This window comes from Chaetodon trifascialis, chromosome 14, assembly GCF_039877785.1.
Source record: "Chaetodon trifascialis isolate fChaTrf1 chromosome 14, fChaTrf1.hap1, whole genome shotgun sequence".
Lineage (NCBI taxonomy): Eukaryota > Metazoa > Chordata > Actinopteri > Chaetodontiformes > Chaetodontidae > Chaetodon > Chaetodon trifascialis.
Genome location: NC_092069.1, coordinates 10,720,483 through 10,741,294, shown reverse-complemented (window position 1 = coordinate 10,741,294; position 20,812 = coordinate 10,720,483). Strand labels below are relative to the sequence as shown.

At 44.8% G+C, this 20,812-nt stretch overlaps 1 protein-coding gene across 2 annotated transcripts in view; it reads right to left on the bottom strand.

The window, feature by feature from the left end:
- Positions 1-20,812, bottom strand: part of prkd3 (protein kinase D3) — a 35,141-nt gene that overhangs the window by 12,392 nt on the left and 1,937 nt on the right. For both annotated transcript variants that reach the window (XM_070979869.1, XM_070979868.1), the window contains exon 3: positions 3,206-3,344. In XM_070979869.1, the coding sequence (XP_070835970.1) occupies positions 3,206-3,344 (139 nt within the window). The remainder of the gene's footprint in view (positions 1-3,205; positions 3,345-20,812) is intronic.

Genomic DNA, 20,812 nt, shown 5'->3' with positions numbered 1-20,812 from the left:
GACAAAAGGAATTAAAAAAGGCAAGACAGCAGTGATTTATCACATGCATTTGGCAACTTTGACACTTTTTACAACAGAACTGAGGTCTCTGTAGGTGCTCTGGCACTAACAAATGAATGTGACTTCATGCAGGTGCTTTATCCACACTGGTGCAGTAGAGGGCGCCACATCTACGAAGACACAATTTCATCACTCCATGAATCAAAGTGATATGGCACACCCAGAAGACAGCCAAGAAATGCAGAATCATCCTGGTATATCAGTCCATCTTTGTTATTGTGGACATAACATCAAAGCCAACAGAGTTGTGGATACTGGCTTCCTGTCTCTCTCTCTTATTTCTCCTTCATGTCGCCGTTGTTTTGAACCAAAGACACACACTGAGCTCATTGTTGGAAGCAAGAGTTGGTTAATCATGGCTGTGAATCATCAAAGATCCGAAGATGAGTAAGATATGGAGGTAACTGCTGCCAAACCCCTGTGCACGACTGGAGCTGTGGAGCCTGCGTTAGTCTTTCTCTATGTTCCTCTGCAATCATTTACTGTATGTCTACGGCCGCGGTTACCACCGAGGGAATGGTTAATCTTTACACTCGCGTTAAGCAGCTAAACCTGTGTGGTGGTGACGGTGATGTCATGGTGCGTGTGTGCATGTGTGTGTTAGTTCATTTCCTTTGAGGTGATTCACTCGAACGCGTTCTCTTTTTGGACAACTGAGGACATTCTCAGCTGTTTGTGGCCGTGATGAGATGCAGACCTGAACAACAAATATGACATGTGGCCACCAACAAAAAAACATTTCCTTTGCTAAAGAACGGCACATGCTTCATATAAAGAAACAGACAAAAAAAAAAAAAAGAACATCCTCTAAGCAAGAAAACAATTTAAGATTTGGAGAGAAATGCAACAGGAATCCTGCTGGAATCCTCGGACAATAAAAAGCCAGTCACAATGAATCAATCTTATCTGTTCCTTCAACGAAACAATGCAACATTTCCACAGGGAGGACAGGCCAAAGGCAAATTTTAGGGTCAATCCAAAAAAGGAGCTATTTCTCTTAATTTCTAAGTCAGTTCCTGGTACCACTGCAATGGAATTCGGTAAAGAAAGATATTCACGCCATTAATATACGCTGGCCGCATTTTTCTCCATTCCAGAGAACTACGATTGCCGGTGGCTTGATTTTCACAGTTTGGGTTTCATTTGAAAGAGAAGAAAGAGCTGCGGCGAGTCACATGTCATGGGGCAAACATAGCTCCCCAGCACAGGCACATGAAAGGCGGCATTCATGAGCTTTTTCGCACACGTCGACAAAACAACCAGCCACTTCTTAGCAGCCGCACTGTTATCAATGCTTGTTGTGCTAATTAGCATGAAGCGACAGCGAGCATCGACTCGACATTATTTATCGCCGCGATTCTCACGAGCGCAGAGGCTTGCATGAATGCGTTGTCTGTCTGCTTTGAGGCCACAAGTTTTGCCATATTTCTGACAAGCTGAAGGTATTGTAAAATAGAATTTCACACTGGCAGGAGTGGTGAATAAGGAGCTTGTGAAAGTGGGTGGGAATTTAAGGGAGTGAAAAACAGAACAAAGGGACAATCGGTCAGGCCAAACCTCAAACCTCATGGGCCGAGATGGCCTGCGCAGTGTCCGCTGCGTCCAGGGCCGCCCCGCACATCAGTGTGTTTACACTCCGCGGGTCTACTACAATCACTTACTGCAGGAAAAACAAGCCTTATTCTTTGAGCCCGCGGCCAAGAAAAAGCCACTTCTGCCTCCCTCTCGCAGCGAGAGACATATTCAGACCGTCTCTCTCCCACAGCCGCAGAGTCCAACAACAGGTTGGTTAAGGAAAACTGAACGGAAGATGACAGGAGACAAATTGTGGGGCGGAAAAGGGTTCACATTTTCTCTGAAGCAAATGAAAGGCTTGGGTATGTGAATCTCTCAGCTTGCGTCTCTCAAACAAAGATCAAGTGTCTGCCATGCAAAGCCCCTCTCATGCAGAGCCAGGTTTATCGAGTGTTAGGTGAAATCTAAAAAAACAGCACATGTCGAATGTGTGGCAAATCTGAGCTCCGACTCTTCTGTGACGCTTTTCATCAGGTATATTTCAGGCTATAAACACTGGTAGATCTTCCACCTGCAGACGGATTTGTTGAGGTGGGAGGGATTCGAATGAGAGAAAGCACGGACAGAGAGCAAAAGAGACTGACACAAAAGAGAAGCACAAGACAAACACAGACAGTCAGAAACAAAAAGAAGGAAGTTCTCCAGTCTTTAGTCTACATTCCTCAGCCCTGATGCCTGAAGTCTCCTCAGATCCTGAACCTATACAATCATCCCCTGTCTAAATCCCTGCAAACAATACTCTCTGCGCAGGAGGGAGGGGGAGATATTCAGCACAGGTGGTGTCAGGTGCTTCCCAGTGGAGACAGATGGAGCAGGAGAACAGATTACAGCAGAACAGATACTCTAAGCCGTTTGTTGGTCCCGGCACCGCACAGGAAGCTGATTCATTCATCGCAGGAAATGACAGAGAAAAACCAAACACCTGTGTGGCCGCTAGAGAGGTGGACAATCTGATGGAAGCCTTGATGGGGAAGAGAGGGGCCAAAATTTATCACAAAATAAAAAGCAGGTGCATGAGAGAGCAGATTGCGACTCAATGGACGACATGAAATCACACAAGAATAATATTTCATTTCTAACATCAGACCCGCCGAGGGCGCATCAGTAAGACACTACAGGACGACAAGCTCAAGAAATGGAACACACGAAGCTTCCTCCACTTTGTGAAACACATAATTGCATAAAGTTCGCTTGCAAATGACTGCATTCTGTTTTTATCTATGTTGTACACAACGCCACAACTTCTTGGGAACCAGGGCTGTAGTTTTAGACCATTGTTTGGACTTTAAAACACTCTGTTTATACTGCTTGGTGGAATTCTCCTGTTTTGGAAGTTTCTTTGGATCATTTGTGTACAATCTTTGCTGGTGTTTCAACTGACATGAGCATAAGAAGATAGATCAAAAAAAAAAGAACAGTGTCTATAACCTTTTTTTTTAACACATCTATTTCACCTTCTGGGTTTCTGTCCCATACTACTGGTTAGCAGCTTTTGAGCCAATATAACCCTGCTGCCTCTGACCCAAAGCTTCCATGATGGAGAAAAGGTAAGACACTGCAGCTTACGTACCAGAGAGCACCACCTCAATGAGGTCTCCTTCGTGGATGTCTTCTGCCGAGGTCAGCCTCTGCAGGATGTTCTCATCATTCAAGTTGTGGCGGAACAGCAGGATCTTGTCGTACATGCCGAAGAAGCCGCACTCTGGAAACTGGAGGGAGATGCAGATATGAGTTGAAGATATCAGTAAAGTAAAGCTATTAGTGAAGTTCTAAGCCTGATAAATGAAGATCATGTGTAAGCAGAGTGTCTGGACATTAATGGTTACAGCACTGTGGTGGGTCCACATCTCACGCAGCAGCTAAGAGACAAAGAAACACAGATGAACCCCGTTACACTGACTTGTATTAACAATCTTTTCCTTAGTAGACCTCCTGTAAATACACACAAGCACGCACACACACTCGCTCGCTTTACGTCATTTTCAGCGGCTTACATCACCATCAGCATTCTCAGGAAGAGAGCTCCTGCTCAGACCTTTCCTCCCTTCAGAAGACACTGAAGTGCGAGGAAATACCTCTACAAGGACCTTTCAGTGAAGACTGATACCATTTATTCTACTTTTATTTCACATTGTTTCCACAAATTTTAACGCAAACCTGAAAACTACTCAAAAGAATAAGTTTAATAAGCGGACACAATGACCAAGCCGGATTCCAGGAACAGCGAAGACCCCCTACTCAGCAGTCACCATCACAGATGATGGTGGTCTGTGCCAAGCTAAACCTCGATGAACCAGGTCTGACCTGGAGCTGAGTGCACAGACGTCAAGTCACGTGAGCATGTGAAGGAAGGGGACGCAGAGGAGGGTGGGAGTGGGAGACGGGGGAGGAGGAGGAGGTAAACATCCTGAGAGGAGCAGAGGAGAATCAGCTCACAGGAAGTGCAGCGCCAGTCAATACTGAGTCACTTCCTGTTCTGAGGGCAGACTATAGCCTCTTAGAGAGCCATGTTGACACAAAGACAGGGCTACATCTAAATTATACACATTATATACTATATACATATATATTCATTATCACATACACAAAAAGTACAGAGCCTATATGCAAACATCTACTGTACTACTGTATCTACTAGTTTTGAGTTGCAGGGCTGAGCTTGCTCTCATGTCCTGCACAGCACAACATCACTGACGGTGCAGAAAAGTCTGATCAACAGTAGATGGATGTTCAGAACTGTCCCGCAAGGTTTGCATCAAAGTGGGAGTTGGGGCACAGTGATTTCACACCAAGGCTTGAGCCCAGTCTCAGTGCCAAGCAGGCTGGTACTGGAGGATCCACCAGCTGTTTCCCCCTGAACCAGGGTCACACACAATGGGCCACACAGAACAATGCCACCAGGCCCAGGAGCACTGGGTTTGGCAAAGCGTCTGGGCACGGGACACACAAGACACCTGGAGCCCTTTAACTGCCAAGAAACACAGATCTAGAGACAGCAAGACAGATTGATGTGCTCAGGAAAACATGGGTGTATCAGATGACTTGTGTCAACAGAGCCGAAAGCATGAACAGTCAGACGGCAAAAATGTAATTCAGAAGACAGACACTGACGGCTATTGAGGCTTGCTCCGGTCTTTCAGGCAGCAGAGCGGACTAGCGGTTGGACAGTGAGACACCTGGGACCTGGTCCCCCTGCCCCCAGCCTACACTCTGACCTCCCAGTGGAACAGTTTCTCTTCGGGGATCAGCAAAGTACAGCATCATAACACAAAACATCACTTCTTGTACAGCAATGGGATTTTCCCATGAAGGACCCACAAAGCACAGGGTGCTCAGAATAGCATCCGTGATCGGTCTATAGCTTCACTCTAGGAATAAACAACATGTAATTAAAGCATCAATATCCCTCTGTGCAGATATTATGTTTGTAAAGGATGCAGTGTGAGGCAGGCTGGCACCAGGATATTGTTTCTGGAGAGACACACTGCTGCTGAGCATTCCAGATGTTATATTCAGTTCACCTTCAATGTATTGGGCTGGAGGTAGATAACCCACTGGCAGATATCTCAAAACCAAAATTATCAGCATTGCTGGATACTACTCGGGGTAATTTGAAAAAATGAGTTTATTTAATGTGATTTGGGTTAAGTGACCCTTTAAATAAACATGGCAATTCAATTTTCACTGAATGAGAAGGTTGAATTACTGCATTATCGCCATCTCCAAATTACCCCAATAATTGCTAGCGTGGTCATTCCTAAATGGAGGTACTGAGGTTGTGTGAGGTCAAAGCTTGCAGATATAGTGTAAAATTATGTTTTTTAAGTAATTACACCAATACAAACAGCTCACAGCAAAAGAGGTCCTGAGTTCAAATTCACTGGAGCCCCTTTTAGAGTACTGTATGTGCAGTGACAGTCTGGATGTTGTCTTCATTGTCCTGGTTTTTTCCAGGCACTTCATCTCACATCTTGCACAATGCATGCTGGGAAAAGCTCCAGTTTCCCACAACTCCAAGCAGAATAAGCTCAGCTCTTGCTGAATCTCTTCTATGTTGCTAGTAAAACCACAATTCCCTTTTTTTCCACCAAGCAGGGATGTGTAGGGACACAATGGTCTAACATGCACCCACAATCACACAGAGACCTCACCACTATGATACTGATTTGATTTGAGTTGATAATACTGCGGTGCAGACTATAGGAAAGCTTTCACAAACACTGCGGGCCTACGGTGCGTTTGAGTGTTAGATATTTTGTGCAGGGTTTGTGCATCCTTCCATATGTCACATAGCAGTCTACAATCAATCGATCCCTGAGCGAAGATGATTTCCCCTGCATCAAAAAACATTGCAAACGCTAACAGAAGATATCATTCAATGGATGATACTAGATACTATACGGAAACAGTTTGTGAGGAGAAAGTTCTGAGTAACACAAGGCACGTGCCTGCATAATGGAACATTTCCAACTCGCCCCCTCCTTCTGACATACCTACATCCTAAACCCTGTCACTCTCTGAGGTGATTGATGGTGTGTGGCTCAAACCAACACCACCACAGGCAGTGGGGGCATCCTTCCTGAACCGGCTGCAGTGTCACGGTGGGGTTTTCCTCCGCTCGCCTGCTCTCGAACCCACACATGCACACAGACATTACGGTCGGTGCCCGAATCTAGCCAGCTGGAGTCACCCCCCTCTTGGCGCCCTGTGGAACATTTCCACTGTACAGAATGTGTCCCATTCCAGAGGAGGAGCATCTGCAGGCCGGCACGCATCGGCTGCAAGGGCAGAGGACACTACTTTTTTCCAAGCCCCATTAAAGCAAGAGGAAGCCAGAGGTACAAGAACAATAGATTGGCAGGTTGATGACAACTTTCAACAATATGTTGTTCAGATCACACAGATAAGGTGATAACTGATGGTTAACCTGTGGGTGCATGCATGCATAAAGGAGTAATCAGTCGATCCACACACATTTTCAGCTACCACCGTGCGTGCATGTGAAAATAAAACTCCACCATGCTCCTGTACGCATATGCACCCTCACACACTATCAGCCACGCATGCTACTGCATACATCTCCGAAGCCCATAGTGACTGAGCATGTCTTTTGTCGTCTTCAAACACAAATCCATTCAGCCGAGCAGCCGCGACCACACACGCACACCAAAGACCCCAGCGAGGAGGAGCTGTGTGTGAGGTCCACAAGTCAGGCTGGAAAGAGGAGTGGAAAGGGGCTTTGCAGTAGTAAGCTTTTGTTAAACGAACTAATCCGCCATTGATATGCTAAATCCTGTTATAAGGAAAGAGAGTTCGAGGCAGGAGAGAAGAGGGGAGATGATGGTGGGAGAGGGCCAGGGAGCGAGACAGATCTGAAAAATGGTACTATTTCATTGGCAGCCAAAAATAAATTACCTCAAGACAGCCATGAAAAAATGATCTGGTTTGAATAACCAAGTGTGCCATTTGGCAATGAGGAATACTGACACTTTCTATAGCGTAGCTGTTGCTATCAGTTGCTTTGTAAAGCTCAAAATGATAAATTAGGGAAATGACTCATAAGTCATAATTCATCGGCGAACAACAAATGACGCATGTAACATTAAAACCAGAGGGGGAAAAAAAGCTGTGGCTTGACTTGAACATCCTGCTGAATTTCTTGGCCATCACCGTGACAAAACACTATGCCAATGTGTAAAGGCACTCAGTCACAGCGGACAATCTTTTTTTTTTATTGAAACAGAACAGCGTTCGCATGATTACGTGGTTATTGTCTCTGTGTGTATGTGATGTGCGGCAGAGGTGGGGGCTAAAGGGAAGCAGTGTTGAGAGCGGTGCGCAGGCTCTGACAGATGGCCATGTGATACCAGTAAGGAAGAGTATGCTGCTTGACCTCAGGCTGCCTCACATCTTTATTAGTCTGGCAGCAGACCAGACAGATGTGAAGGACAGCTAGAGAAAAACGTCCCGCATGAGCTAAAGGTTGTTCATACATACATGTGTAGCTAAGTAAACAATGTTATTCATAAAAACAGCTAGCACAGCTCACGAACGGGCTAGCAAAATGCTTCTATATGTCTCCCTCTTCAGGAAGTGCAAATGCTGTTTCAGGTCATGTCTACAATAAATCCAAAGGATTAGGACATTGTGTTCTAATTGTGTCATTATTTGTTCTATGAAATGTCAAGAAATAATAAAAACGAAACGCGACCATGGTTTCATAAAGCTCGAAATGATGTTATCAAATGCGTATTTGTCTGGTCAGTTTATTATCACATTAGATGAGGAAAAGCTGCAAATTCTCCTATTTGACAACCGCGAACCAGGAAATGTTGAACAATTTTGCTTAAAAAAATGATGTAATAGAAAACTTTGTCAGCCTGTCATCCACATTAACACACCATCCTGAACCACCAACAATGGATCTTTTCACAAACACTCTTCAAAGCGGATGCGTTCAAAAATGCCAGTTCTGTGATTCTGTGATTCGCCGGCATCACGCTGTCATGTGATTGGATTTTGATAATCTTGCTGGCCTATGCCATTCTTTATTCTGACTCTGTAAATAACTCATCTGACACAGCCAGACCTCCACAGTATTTACCTTAAGGCTGGAGACATTCAAGCACAAACATTAGTTCAGAAAAGAACACAAACAGGGTGAACTGTCATCAAGCAAAGTAATACATTTATGTTAAGAAAATGAACCCAAGGTGTCCTTTTTGGACATCCAACCTCCCACAAGTCACATTTTCTCCAGGTCAAGGTTCAAGGTTCAAGGTTCAGTCTATTTTACAAATCATTTTAAAATACAAATACAATTAACAATATACAGTAGACATGATATTGTAAAAAAGGGTAACCCCAGAAGCTTCTGTAGCTTATAAGCGGGGGCCCAGAAACACAAAAACAACATCCTTTTGATCTCGGTGTGACAGGTGTCCTGAGATGTGAGAGCACTGAACAACAAACAGCACTTCTATGTCCATTGTAGAAGATCTTTGGCGTTCTACAATTGTTTTGGCATTTCAATCAGACGGTGCACCTGGAGAAATAAACCTGAAAAAGCTCGAGTGGATGGAAAACATTACACGTGTTTTCGTCCTGATGCCAATTCGAATCTGAAGTCCAGCTGGGAAACTGTGTTGAAGGCGAATAAGCAAGTCTCTTGTATTTCTGAGGTGTCCTTGAACAGGCGCTGAGCTCCAGGCTTAGGACTCTGGTTATACTGGTCACCATATATTATTTATATTGTATTATGGACAAGCTATGGCATGATAACAGTCAGGGACAGAGGATTATCAAACCCCCCTGCAGAAGAAATAACCTAAATATGTTCATGAAGGTACTGGGTTCATGTGAAACTTTTAACCAGAGTCAGGAGGTGTAACGCTGTTGTTCATTTAGCTTGAGGTGGCAAGATGAAGACCGTCACAAGATCACTGTGATACAAGGTGCTTTTATTCACAAGACAAATAAGTCCATTGAATGATATCTCTGAAATGATGTCGCCCCACAACACAGACCACACAGCCCCAGAGACGCTCCGACAGAATACACAGGATGCTGATTTATATTTTGTTTCTGTTTTGTATCTGAACAGAGTCCCTATGCTACAGTCACACACCAGGAGGGATGTGTTTTCTCTGGAGCAGCTCCCACTGATCAGCTCCTTTTTGCTCGATTTAACACAACCCTCCCCTCTTCAGTGATATACATCCCAGCATGGCTGGTGGGAGCTGCGCAGCCGTCAGCCACTATCAGAGCCAAGTGCCGCCAATACAGAGTTTGTCAAATGTCCTGTCAGCCAAAACGATGAATCAGCTGACCTCTACGAGAGAGCTGGATCAAATGCCATTTTTACACAAGCTCAGAGCGCCGCTTGATGAGTTTTGATGTGCAGCAGATTTAATATGCAACATGCTCTGCAGTAAGCCATGAAACCAGCAGTTCCACTGAGCCATAGTGAGGGTTTCACAAATGGGAAAACAGCTTTTACGTCAAAACAACGGGGGAACAATTGTTTGACTTTGAGGTGTATGTTAATGGCCACAACAGAGGAAAACATACTTCAATAACTCATCAAACGAAAGCACTGGAAAATCCAATTATGTGCTCACGCGAAACTTGGGGGGAAAACTGTGTAATTACTTTGTTCAAGTCACATCAAACACAGTGTGGAAAACTGTGTTAATCTATTAAAGTCAACAGTGGGATTGTATTTGTTTTCATTACATATTATTAATGTAATACCAAGCAAAAGTTTTCCACACAGCACGGTACATGTGTGGGCATCAAAATGATTAATTTGCCACTTGGAGTGCGGCATCAAAAGAGGCCCCACTGGAAACACTCTGGTTTTCCAATGTCTTGTTCGACATGAAGTGCTTCTGGTCCTCTGTTAACAGCTTCCATATTATTTGGCTGCAATATTTTCGAAATATTTGACTTCTGATGGTGCAGATGTCCTCACTGTACTGTAGGTGTGAACTCCATCCATCCATCCATTATCTATACCGCCTATCCCTTTCGAGGTTGCGTGGGGGCTGGAGCCTATCCCAGCTTCAACGGGCGAGAGGCGGGGTACACTCTGAACCGGTCGCCAGCCGATTGCAGGGCAACATGCGAAGACAGACAACCATTCACACCTAGGGGCAATTTAGAGTCACCAATCAACCTAATGAGCATGTTTTTGGTCTGTGGGAGGAAGCCGGAGTGCCCGGAGAGAACCCACGCATGCACGGGAAGAACATGCAAACTTCACACAGAAAGGCTCCGCCAGCAACCTTCTTGCTGTGTGGCACGCGCACTACCTGCTTGCGCCACCGTGCCACCCAGGTATGAACTCAATACAAACATTAGATTCTACTTAGCCTTAGATGAAAAACTATCCCATTCAGTTTTTTAAAGACAGTTTATAAAATCTCTTCATATCAGAGAGCTTTTGTGATGCAATGTGACAGCAGCATCACGCCACCAACTGCTGATTGGGCAGGGTGTTACAACATGCTGACCAGAGTCCTTCGTGAGTTAAGTGCAGTAATTGTACAGAATGTGCTTCCTTCTGCTCTGCAGCCAGTGTACGAAAACAACCGGCAAGATGCATGCCTTGACAAAGCACCCCCATAGGGTTTATATTCACGCGCATCTTTGAACACTGGCAGGATCACACAAACTCATCCCACGACTCTCCACAACATACACACATCCATAACATGAGCTCCCCCTGAAGTCAAGTAGGCTTCTTTTCCGCTGCAAAAGGAAGACTTCACTAAGGGTGACCAACTGAAGCAGCCACACATAGCGGAAAGGAAACTCCTTTGGTGGGAGTGCAGCGAGAGAAGCTGTGACTTTCGCACTCCGCGGGCTGACTAACTTCTTTCCTTCCATGCGGCAGAATACGACTCACGGTTCATTCATGGGTTTTGCTGTATGAGGCTGTATCATCGTGGAACACAGCGGTATGATATTCACAGATCCTGTCTGAAAGACATCTGATGCTTCTCAGCGCTCGAAGTTTCAGCCAAGCGTGGGATGAAGCTCTGCTTGGAATACATCTGGCGCTATAGTCAATTTCAAAGTGCATCACACCATAGCGACGCTCTTTCAAAACTGTAACACACACCATTCGAGCTGAAAATCATCACCGCCACTCAGTTGCAACTGTCCCTGCTTTACGCAGCTGCTTTGTGTGGACGAGAGGCAGCATTAAAACAAAGCAACTTATTGTTTGACCAACATCTGAGGACCCTAGACCACTTCTCACTTCTTCTATTTTTCCTGCATGTTTCAGAGACGTGTGAACACTGCAGCCTGGCTGAGGCATAGCTGGCTCGTAAGATGAGAAGCGCAAGGGTTTGAAAAAGTGCCAAGCGTTCATATGCAATTAATTCACTGCTGGTTTCCCTCTTACAGTAAGCTGAGAGCTGTGTATGTGTGTAATTGAAGCCTATGTGACCGTGTGCAAGTGTGTGTCTACATTTCTGGTGCAGACAAGGTGGAATCACAACTCTAACCACTGAGCTAAGGTCCAGGGCCTTGTCCTGACCACAGAGTGGTAAGAGACTCTACACCTGTCATCCTAGTCCTCTTTCAATCATCAGGAGACTCTAACAAAGCTACGCCGCTTACCCAATTTACATTAACCACAATAGCTGATGGTCTCCGGCCAAATCTCTTCCTGGTTTTACAAAACGTTGCTCTCCAAAGAAAATCCCGCAATTATTTCACCAGGCTTTTGATTATTTGAGTCCGGAGAAACAATACTCCTCTGTGGTAATTTGGCCTGAAGTGCAAAAGCACTGAAGTGGAGTGGAGATAATGGCGATGAGGTCACTTTTTGGTTACTAGCCACTGTATCCCCAATGAGAGCCAGGTGGCTTTTGGCCTAATAGTGCAATTTATTTTACATACGTGACAGAAACTGTCTCATCTCTCTTCGACGATGACATCCTGCACATGTGTGGGTGTTTGCCTGCATGCATCTCTGCATGTATGAGTGTGTTCCTGTATGAGTATTGCATGCATTAACAGTGTCCAGAGGGCAAGCGGAGAAGAGGAAGGCTGAGTCACAGGATCTAAGGCCTCTCAGGAAGAGAGCAGTGTGATCTAAGACATGCTTGGCCAGGCCCCCGCACACTGCTGATGAGTTATAGTCCCGCTGCAATCCTCCGCCAGCGCCTCCGCCTCGGAGATATACTGCAGTACACACTCCGTCTCCCCTCTCCGGATTGGAGCACCAGGGGAAAGCCGCCAGATTCACCTCTGCATGGGGCAAATAAACAGGTGAAGCTGAGGGGAATTTGTGTGAGATTGATGGTGACTGCACTTTCTCTTGTTCTGGTAGAGCAGGAGGTCATAAGGTGCACGGAAACAGCAGGATGTAGGATCACGCTGCTGTTGCTCAACAGAAACATTAATAATTGCTGTGAGCTCTGTGCTACAGAAAGTGGGCTGCCACGGGCTGCATGGGGTTTCCTCCTTCCTTATGATTAATAACGAGGCCTTACTTTTACAGACGTCCTTTCGCTGAATTGGCAGTTTCACAGAAATACAATCGCACCTGCATACGAGAACTTAACAAGACTAAACAGTCGGTACGGCCAAATCCTGAAGCTCGGGCAGTCACCTTCTTCAAAACACGAGACGCCGAAAAAGCAATTTCTCTGAATGTTTAAACACGCAGACGAGAATAATAGCAAGTGCAGTGTGGAGAAAAAGCCATTTGAACGCAGGCGCACAGACTGAGCAGGCTGTGCTGCTCCGCCGACCACAGATTGGAGAGCAGGAGCAGAGAGAATATGGAAACAGGGAGCGGCTCTGAGGGGAACTAACTGAACAGAGAGTACGACTGCAGACAGAGACACAGTGACAGGAGGGGTCATGCTAAGTGGCTGACTGTTTCCCCTGGGTTAAAAAATGCTCAAACAAGCCAATCAAACAAAAGTGGAATTGTAATACAACATTTTTTCCCCCCTATCGGCCTGTGGTGCTGTTCATCAGAGCAAATGTTGCTTATTGAATTCTTGAGACCTTTTCCCGTCATAACGCAGTCAGTTTCTTTTTGTATTCTTGTTGTATCAACGCATAATTGCACTTCCCCTGCCACCTTCCTATCAGTTCAACAGATCACTCAAACAGTGAAAGACAGGAAAGGCAAACAGAGCTGTGAAAGCAACACAGACATTCTGCAACCTGCTCCTGCTGCAGGGATCAATAATGCCACGCTGACATGACTGTGGAGCTACGACTGAGACCATGTGGTCTTCATTGCACGACACTGGAAACATTTTTAGCACGTCAACACATCTGCTAAGATGATGGAGCATAACATCTATTTGAACTTAAGCCGTTTGAGGTGAGAAGTTCTCCCATTCGGAAGTGACATCAGTTATTAACCAGGACTAATAAACGAGGGTTAATATCTTGAAGAGGGCAGCGTCCATGTCACTGGAGCCCTCCTCTTCAGCGTTTGTCATGGTTGAAGCCCTCCAGGTGTGCTGAGGTTGTCAATGACTGCAGTTAAGGAGGACCTCCAGTCTAAGGAGAGGAGGACTCAAGCTGTTAATGAGTAAATTAATAAGGCAAATGAGATACCCCCTTTCAGCGAACTGTGTTATGCTATGGTTACAAATTTATGAATGGAAAGTAGCTGATTCTCTCAGGAAGTGCGCCTAAATTACGACACGTGATCGGCTTCCCAAGGACAAAGTCACCAGGATTCCTGAGAATTAAACAGTTCAACATTACTGCTGCCTGCCACTTCAATATAATCACAATCGAAAGCCCTTTCAGCCAGCATTAACAGAGATTGGAGTAATGCTAGATTATCTCTCGCCACTGGCAAAAGTCAAGTGTGGTGAAGGGCATTTGGGCAAGCTAGTAGCGCAGAAAATCCAAAGCAAAGCCACACTTGGTGGCAAGAGCGGCCTTCTATTGATGGTTCTGGCACCGACTGAATGGCACACAACCGCCCCCTCTGTGCCTCGTGCAAGGCCTGCCAACAGGGCTGTCCCAGCCTCCCCTGCCCCCTCTCCCTGGAGAGGACCACTCTTCTCCACTCTGTCATTCTCTGAGTCTTGTGGCCGGGTCCTGCGTTCTGCCTTGCCACTTTACATTTAGAGGAGAGCAAGGCGGCAGAAATGTGCACTACAGATGGTAGAAATTACTTAGCTCGCTGAACTTCAGAGATTTTTTTTTCCCTTTTTCTTCTCTCTCTCTCTCTCCCCCCTTTTCCACAAATTACTCCAAGACTGGGGAAATTGATAGATTCCTTGTGCAAGTAGGCTTTTGAGTTGTACACGGAAGACTATTAATTTTTTCAGCAACCTCATTTGTGATATCAACTTAGCCAACTCCATGGCTTTGGGACATATCTGTACGCCTGCGAATGAACACTGAAAACCATCTAAGTCGGAAAAAGGCTACAACCATAAAGGTGTGTATTCAGAACAAATACTGACAGTGAATATTTTGACTCATGGGTGACCTGTTTTTTCTTGAGAAGGAGCTGAATGTGCTTTCCAGGAAACGTCTGGCCTCATGTATATCACACATAAAGTCCTGCGCTGTTGGGACGTCCTCTGGGGTGAAATATGGCTGCCAGCTCCATAGGAACATGCAGATGTGGGCTTATGCTGTGGAAGGGAGGGCGGGCGGGAGGGAGATGGCGGTGATTTATTTCCCGAGTGTTTCAGTTAGTTTTGGTTGAGCGGCAGTCTCTCCATTTTCCATCTGCACCCTTCTTTCTTGCTATTTTCTCTTCTCGTTTTCTTTATATAACTGCTCTTTTTTATTTCGCTCTTTTCTATAGATACTCTTTCCCAGACCAGGTCCATCTTTATGACAAACCTCAACACCACATGAAAGTGTTGGTGAGATCACAGTCATGTGTTGATTCTATATTCCAAAGCTAATTCACCATAGCTCAAACTTCTGATCACATTTAGACTCAATAACCTTTGCTAAACACACCCAAAGGTAGATACACCACCACCGTGAAAGCACTAAAATGCTCACCAAAAGAAAACCGCCTTAAAACTCAATCCAATTCATCTTGAGAGAGGAATATTGAGCCGATCTCGTTGTTCCACCAACTCCTACCTTGAATCATGCGAGTGATATTACTTAAAGGTTTTAGAACGATCCAAATCCTTCTCTTTTTTTATAATACTCTGCTATTTTACTGTAAGTTGTCCAACGCAGACTGTTTCTGCCTCAAAAAGGCCTTTGTCTCGCTAATTACAGAGGCAGCTGTACAGCCCTCAACCCGAGACTGGGAGTAACAGCACTGACAAAACCAGTAGGGAAACCTGTGGCTGAGGCAGCTGCTTTTCACAGCATTTCCAGCTGGAGTGAAAATGCAGCAACATCCTCAGGACAAGTGCTAAAATTAAAGTATTCATAAAACTAACATTTGAAGCAAAGGTTTAATGTTTTTTTCCATTACCTACGCCAAAAGAACTTCAAATTTCCTTCCTCCTGCTAAGCTTTATCATCCCCTTTGATAGCAAGAAAAACCTTTAACCGATGCCAAACTACACTGCAAATTCTCCATTTATATGAAAAGTGTTTGCTGCCAACATTCAGAAGAGAATTCAGTTGTGTCTTTGTCAGATATTCAATGCAGTCCTGTTAAGACTGAAAACTAAACCGTGTTGATCGTGCAGTTGCCGTTACAGCATCTATCAAAATGTGTCAGATGTTCAGTACTACCAAGGCAAGTGTTTAGCTTCAAATATTTCAGTTTCCTAGCAGTCTAATCCCACCCATCCCGAGCAGCATCACATCATCCTCCAAAAATGCCTGGGTGAAGAGGAATGTTCTGTAGCTGGCTGGCTGTCCAGGCTGACCAGCTGGCTAACTGGGAGTCATTCTCAGGGAGTCGTGAACTTTTGTCCCACCACTGCTCCCTTGCTGGCTGCACGAGAGGACTTGGGCGACACCAAACAGGAAGCGCTCAACAAGTGGAAGCTATGGATGTTTATCTCGCGCCATTCATCAAGCCCAAAAACCAGACAGAGAAGTCGAGACACGACTAGTGAAAGAAGGCGGTCCCAACTTGGAGTTGCATGTAGCCACTGGGGGGCTGTCAATGCGCCGTCGTGGGTTAGATTTGGCTGGATGGTACTCGACTGGGAGGGTCTCCGCCACCCACTGGCTGGCTCCCTTCATCCTTTCTCACAGTCCTCAAGGAGCCTGGCTCAGAGTTGATACCCATGTGCCAAGTAGTGACACTAAAACAGTCATAATTTAAAGTGTTCAGTAGATTGCAGGACCAGTAACCGCAATAGCTTCTCTAAGAGACTGAGGCTGAACCTATCAAGATCAGATTGCCCCAGACTAAGGCTGACCTTAACCACTGAAGTTGGTGAATGTCATCCAAACCACTACAATCAAAACCAACTTCAGATCAGCACAGACAACAGAGAGAAAGTAAATCTATACTGTGGACGCTGGCCAAGTCATGCGGTTGAGTCTTTAGCAGGAAGAGGAATGAACCGTACAAAATCTATACAATACACAGCTATGACAGGCTGCATGGCTCCCCGTCAAACAATGAGACTGATTCAAAACTAAAGGGCTCAGGAAAGATATGAAATGTCAACCCTGAAGCCGTGACACATTAAACACACGAAAAGGGAGCACATGCAAACATCTGGTCATTTTACAGCTGTCCAACCGCTCTGCTATGGAATACAGGCTTGCATTCGTGGTTCGTGAAGTGATTTCTCTGCAGGTAACAAGCATCTTTAATACACAGGTAGTTGTCTAATACACCAAAAGATCTCACACATCACATAGCTTAGCAATGTAGAGAAGCAACAGGCTCCAAAGAGGATGTGTACTAACAACAGCAAAAGTGCACCAGAGTAAAGCACTCACTTCACAACATTCTGTGCTTCAGCTACGGCAACAAGCTTTGACAGAAAGGCATGGCAGATACAAGGATCCTAACTGAGGCTCTGAGTCGGATGGCTGTGCCCACAGTTAGCAATGAAAAGTATGACTGGTAAACTCGATCTACACCTCTGCGTTCGGGGGTTACATCGTACCTACAACAGCTATGTGCGTAGGATCCATGGTAACACCATACCTGAATGTCTCCAGAAAAATCTAACCACACGTTAGTAGCAACAGAGCTACCACGCTTCATCATGATCTGTACGAATGAATGGACATCGTCACACCGCATTTGCACAGCAGCTGCCCCCCATTCAGTGACGAAACGAGGCAAAATAACATTGCAGGTCACCTTGATGTAACTCTAGTTCTATAAGTATGCGTGTAACCCAGCAAAATAAATGTAAGAATGTAAATACATTGCTGTGGGGAATACAGGCTAATTAAATGCATGTGTCTGGCAATGCAGCAGTGTTATCAACAGGTGAAATCTGACACTCAACTGTAAATCCAAGGCTACACTGTATGTATAAATCCAGCTTTAATGTTCCAGTAGGTCAGTGAGGGAATTGGTTTAGGCAGTGTGGCTGCTTACTGGGAAAAATTCAGAGAAAAGACAGGATATGGTGGTGGAACTACATCTTCCAGCATCTGCTATGAAAAGAGCAACTGAGAAAAAAGTGCATATGGGTTCTTACCCTGCTGGCATGGAGACCCAGAACCAGATCATCAGCAGGGAGATGGGCAAATTTCTTAGCCACGAGGCTGAAGGCTACCATGACGTCAACATGGTTAATATCATGGTTTACACACAGCTGAATTCCATTCTGAAAGTTCACAACAGCTGACACAGCAGAAAACTTGACAGTGAATGGACAGATTTAAGTCGGGATAAGCATCCCTGTTTGTTGCATGGCTGAGTGGTGAGTCACGCTCTGAAGCAGGTCAGCTCTCAGCGGAGGAAACAGCAGCACGAAGGGGGGAATACACTTCCATCCAGACTCTATCTACACGCAGATATCACCATATGAAATCTGAAGCTTTTTCCTGTCTCACCGCTGCTGACAGACACCTGAAGTTCTGCTGACTGGAGACATCCTGGGACGACTGACAACAGCTAAGCTGGGGGTCAGAGATCCTCAGCTGGAAATGTTGGCCTGGGTGAGCGGACTTTGCGAAACGCTCACAATTGTCATGCATATTTGAGAACACAAAGTGAGGCAGGGATGGACTGGAGAGCACAGAAGGCCTACAGTCACTTTTTCCATTGATATCAAAGCCATATGGCTGGATTTCATGAAATAGTTGAGGCAGTACACTGCATTTGGCAGTGTTTAACAGAAGAAATGCACAATAACGTGGATGAACAGGCTGGATATGTTCTGTGGTGATGATGTAGTGTATATTTTGATGAAAAAGATGTGCAGTATGTTCAGATGTTTATTGTATATACAGCCTTTCCAAGCTCCCATGACTGCTGCCATAAATTAGTAGTTTCCTGCCATATCTTCTTACAGTGCATGGCATCCCTTGATGAATGTGATTCACAGTGATAAAATTGCACATACGGAATAAGTGATCCTGATCTCACCTCTGCAGATTGTTAGCACCCACTCACCATGAATGCACTGCACTGATTGTCCTTATGGAGTGTCTTCAAAGCATCGTATTTCCCACCCTTTTCCTGTTACAGATTCTTGCAACTATGCCAATATGTTACAGGATCCATGTAAATATGCGCAGTGATGAGATTTTCTGCTCTGTGGACCAGAACTGTTCATAACTAGCTAGTGAGAATCAGCAGACCTCGTAAAGAACAACAACATTACCCTGCTCCTCTGGAATGTCAGCTTGGACAACATGAAACCAAAGGACAAGGGCACAATACACACAGCTCCGTCACTGTCTCCCACTTGTTGTTCCAACACAAGTTTGTTCCTCATTCATTTTTCCTTATTTCCATTATCATCATCTGAAGCACAAATATAGCTCTGACTGACCTTAATGTTCAGATCCCAGTGGCTGATGAGAGTGCTTTGTTTAATCGCTCTCTTTTTATTCCGTCGATGTTAATTACAGACAAAAATGGAGTAATCATCATTATGCACAAGAGGCTAAAAAAACTGCGACGTGTGAATGTACACAGGAGCCATTTCATTACTGCAACGGGCTTTGCACACCATTAATCCCACACAACAATGAAGCACACAGCCATGTGCTCAAAGAAGACAATTACTGTGAAAAAGGTTCAGATAACCTTCACATGTTTATAATACTGTATATTTAGTAAATAAATAATAACAGATCTTATCAACTTTCAATTTTAATACTTTAATACAAATTCATTGCTTATTTAATTAATTCCCCGGTTTATATGAAATACTTTCTCAGTGTTATTTGGCTTTTGTAGCAGTGCAATGACCTTTATTTATGTATATTTTGAAACCACTTCACATAAGAGGCATAAAGTCTGTGGTGTAGTTTTACAATGCTTATCATTATATGGAGCCACTTTGAATAAGAAACAAACATTCAAGTGTTTTACCCTAATCCCCACTTTTCACTATGATCAGGACTGGCCTGACCAGTGTCAGCACAAACAAACGAACAAGAGCAGGCAAATTAAAGTCGGCACCGTCGTTTTGCACTTAGGACGTTGTCAGGCGTCAGGACTCGGTATTGGGTCCCGAACTGTCAAAATTACATTGGTACAAGCGAGTGCTGATTCATGTTAAATCGCCTGGTGTCAATTTTTGGTAACTGAGAACACATCTGGGTGAGAGAGTACAAAGAGTAAAGAGAGAAAGAGAGTCTAAGTCACCCCTGCAGCTTCGAGTCAGGGCAATGGCGAGACACTTACTTCAATATTTGTAATGCATAATGCAAAGCTGGCCAGGGCGACACGCCTAAGCTGCGGAAACACCTGGTCAAACACAAAACGTATCGAAAAGCTCAAGAATGTACCATGTTTGATAGCCTGGAAGCCAAGTCCTGCACAGCAGCCCCAGCTAACATGAGCACGCCTGCAACCATCGCCGAGTAAGTTGAATCCTCCATGGGTGACAAAACTTTAAGCGAAGCATCGACAAACTTCAGCAACATCTATATGGAATATGGATAAGTTGTTGTTGTTGGAGAGAACTGGGTTTTTTCACTGTTTTATTGACATTATCTTAGCATTGGCCAACACTAAACCACTCAGGAGTCTGGACTTGCAGTATTTCTTACAAATGAAACCCCTGAAAAGAGGGTAACATTGGATATCAGTACTGAATTTTAGGAACCGGAATCAGTTCAAATGTGAATGGTGCTCAACCCAACATATGACCAAATGTGAAATGGCAAATGACGTTGAATGATGCAGCCTATACTTAAATCCACTTCTTATGCTCAGGCCACACTGTCACGGAAAATAAAGTCGGGACAACACCACACAGGCAGAGCCAAAGCAAACTGAGCAGTTCTGTATATGTGTGCATATGAACGTGTATGCATGCACTTTCATCCAGTAAGTCCAGCTACATTATACCACAATGTAAATAACTGGCGCTACCAGACTGAGTCCTGTAACTGGAGAAGCATCAGTGCTGTTGTGTGCATGCTTCTGCGGTGTTTCACTCATTTTGGGGCACGAGACCCAGATGTCTGCTTTGGAAGACAAAACCTAAACAGATGAATATGGTGGAAGATGGCAAAACACATGTTGGTGTATCATGTTGGCCCTCTACTCTAGTTATTACAAGTTTGAAAACAAGCTAACCGTAACATGTTTGTA